Source organism: Pteropus medius, unplaced genomic scaffold (assembly GCF_902729225.1).
Source record: "Pteropus medius unplaced genomic scaffold, Ma_sr-lr_union100, whole genome shotgun sequence".
Lineage (NCBI taxonomy): Eukaryota > Metazoa > Chordata > Mammalia > Chiroptera > Pteropodidae > Pteropus > Pteropus medius.
In genome coordinates this window covers 1,118,842-1,120,997 of record NW_024353790.1, presented here as the reverse complement: position 1 = coordinate 1,120,997, position 2,156 = coordinate 1,118,842, and the positions used below count along the sequence as shown (strand labels likewise).

Below are 2,156 nucleotides of genomic sequence, written 5' to 3'. Positions count from 1 at the left end.
GGGAGGGCCTGGATCTGCAGGACCTGACTGAAGGTGACACCAGCGAGGGTATCTGGAGGTGGAGGGGCGCCAGGGGCTCAAAGGCCCATGATTCTCAAGTGCGACTGAAAGGATGAGTGAGTGACCGAGATGAGTTAGAGGGCAAGTGAGGTCATGAGGGGACTGGGAGCCCAGGGAGAGGGAGCGAGACCCACAGTCTTGCTGAGGGCAAAGGGCAGGGTCAGCAGGAAAGAGGCCCCTGAAGTGCAGCGTCCGCAGTCATTCGATTATTACAACCACGTTAGTTACCTGGTCTGATGGACAAACAACATCTTAAAGTAATTGGAGAATGAAGCAAGAACTGATTTGTGTGCCTTGAAGTACACATCGCCGATGGCAACCGTGCAGTCACACAGGAAACCAAACTCTCGCTGAGCGTTTAACTGTTGCAGGAGAATAAGTCCATGGTTGGCCAAATCCATTTTTTTTTAAAATCTGCAAAGCAAACAATTTTTTTTTTTAAGAAAGATGATTCACAAATAAGTATGTGTCCTTAAAGTCACCAATAGTAATGATCACAGGTAACATGCCAGGCACTGCTAAAAAACGATTCCTAAATCCACTCACTCAGTCTTCACAACAGCCCTCTGAGTCGTTCTGTCACTACTCCCATTTCACGGAGGATGGCATTGCCAGGGAGTTCGGGGCTGCATGATCTGCCCAAGTTTACCCAGATGGTAAGTGGAGGAGCCAGGAAATGAACTCTGGTTGTCTGCCCTCCAAATAAGAAATATTCCCAGATCATTTAGTCTTTTGGTTTAAGATTCTAAATGCAAATTTTAATGATCAAATCTCCAGAGAGATAAATAAATTAAGGAGCTGAGTCGGGGCCACAGCAGAACAGGTGGGGGAGATCATACTAAGTTTGGGGCAGTTTTCCAGTTCCTGCCGTGTGGCTAGGGCTGCCCCTGGCAGGAATATAATAATAGCTGCTCATCACCCATTATTCCCTTGGATGCTTCCAGGAGTGAGGAAGCAGGCTGGGTGCTCTTCCTCCTTTCTTATGGAGGAGGAAATGGGCTTTCAGAGGTATAAGTAACATCACCCAAGCCATGTAGCTAGAAAGTGGGAGAGTCAGTATTTAAATCTGAATGTTCTGACTCCAAATTCTAAGATCTCCATTCCTTACACTTCACCCTAGCAAACTGCTCGGCCTGAACCCATCTGCAGCAGGCGAGCTGCTTCTAGAGGAGCTGGGTCATCAAATCAACAGATTGCTCCTTTCCCACAGTCCAAAGCATTTAAAAAGCCCACCAGACGTAGGTTAACATTATACTGAAGTATAATAGTATACTTAATGGTTAGGACGATTCTTTCTCCCTAAGATTGGGACCAAGGCAAGGCTGTCCATCTGCTCTCACTATTCAACATAGTACTGGAAGTTCTGGCTAGTGCAACAAGGCAAGAAAGGAACTAAAAGGCATACAGATAGGAAAAGAAAAAAGAAAACTGTCCCTATTTGCAGATGACATGACTGTTACTTAGAAAATTCCAAGGAATGTACAAAAAACTAATAAGTGAGTTTGGCAATGCCATGGGATATAAGATAAACACATAAAAATCAACTGTAATTCTGTATACTAACTTTGAACTTGTGGAACCTGAAATGAAAAATGTAGCATTTACAATCACTCAAGAAAAAGAAAATACATACATGTAAATCTAATATAACATGTATAGGACTTACTTGTTGAAAACTATAAAATGCTTATGAAAAGAAATTAAATAAGATCTAAATAAAGAGACATAACCACATTTACAAAGGAAGACTCAACAGAGTAAAAATATCAGTTTTTTCCAAATTGATATACAGATTTGATATAATTCATATCAAGTCCAAGCAAGATTTTTTTGTATAGACAAGAATACTCTCAAATGTATATGTAAAGGCAAAGAAACTAGAATAGCTAAAACAATTTTTAAAAATAATAAAGTGGGAGGAACAAGTGTATGTGATTTCAAGATGTATTATATAAGCTACAGTATTCAAGACTGTGGGGTATTGGTGGAGAGATAAATACATAAATCAATGGAACAGAACAGATCACTCAGAAGTAGATGCACATAAACATGCACAACTGATTATTGAAAGCAGTTGAATGGAGGAAAGATAATCT

The 2,156-nt window shown here is 41.0% G+C and overlaps 1 protein-coding gene across 4 annotated transcripts in view; it reads right to left on the bottom strand.

Annotated features, from left to right (window-relative positions):
- Positions 1-2,156, bottom strand: part of ZBTB2 (zinc finger and BTB domain containing 2) — a 23,127-nt gene that overhangs the window by 7,967 nt on the left and 13,004 nt on the right. For 3 of the 4 annotated variants that reach the window (XM_039851292.1, XM_039851293.1, XM_039851294.1), the window contains one exon: positions 289-474. The exons of the other annotated variant lie outside the window; for it this stretch is intronic. In XM_039851292.1, coding sequence (XP_039707226.1) covers positions 289-461 — 173 coding nt within the window. In that variant the 5' untranslated portion in view covers positions 462-474. The remainder of the gene's footprint in view (positions 1-288; positions 475-2,156) is intronic. 4 annotated transcript variants of the gene reach the window in all.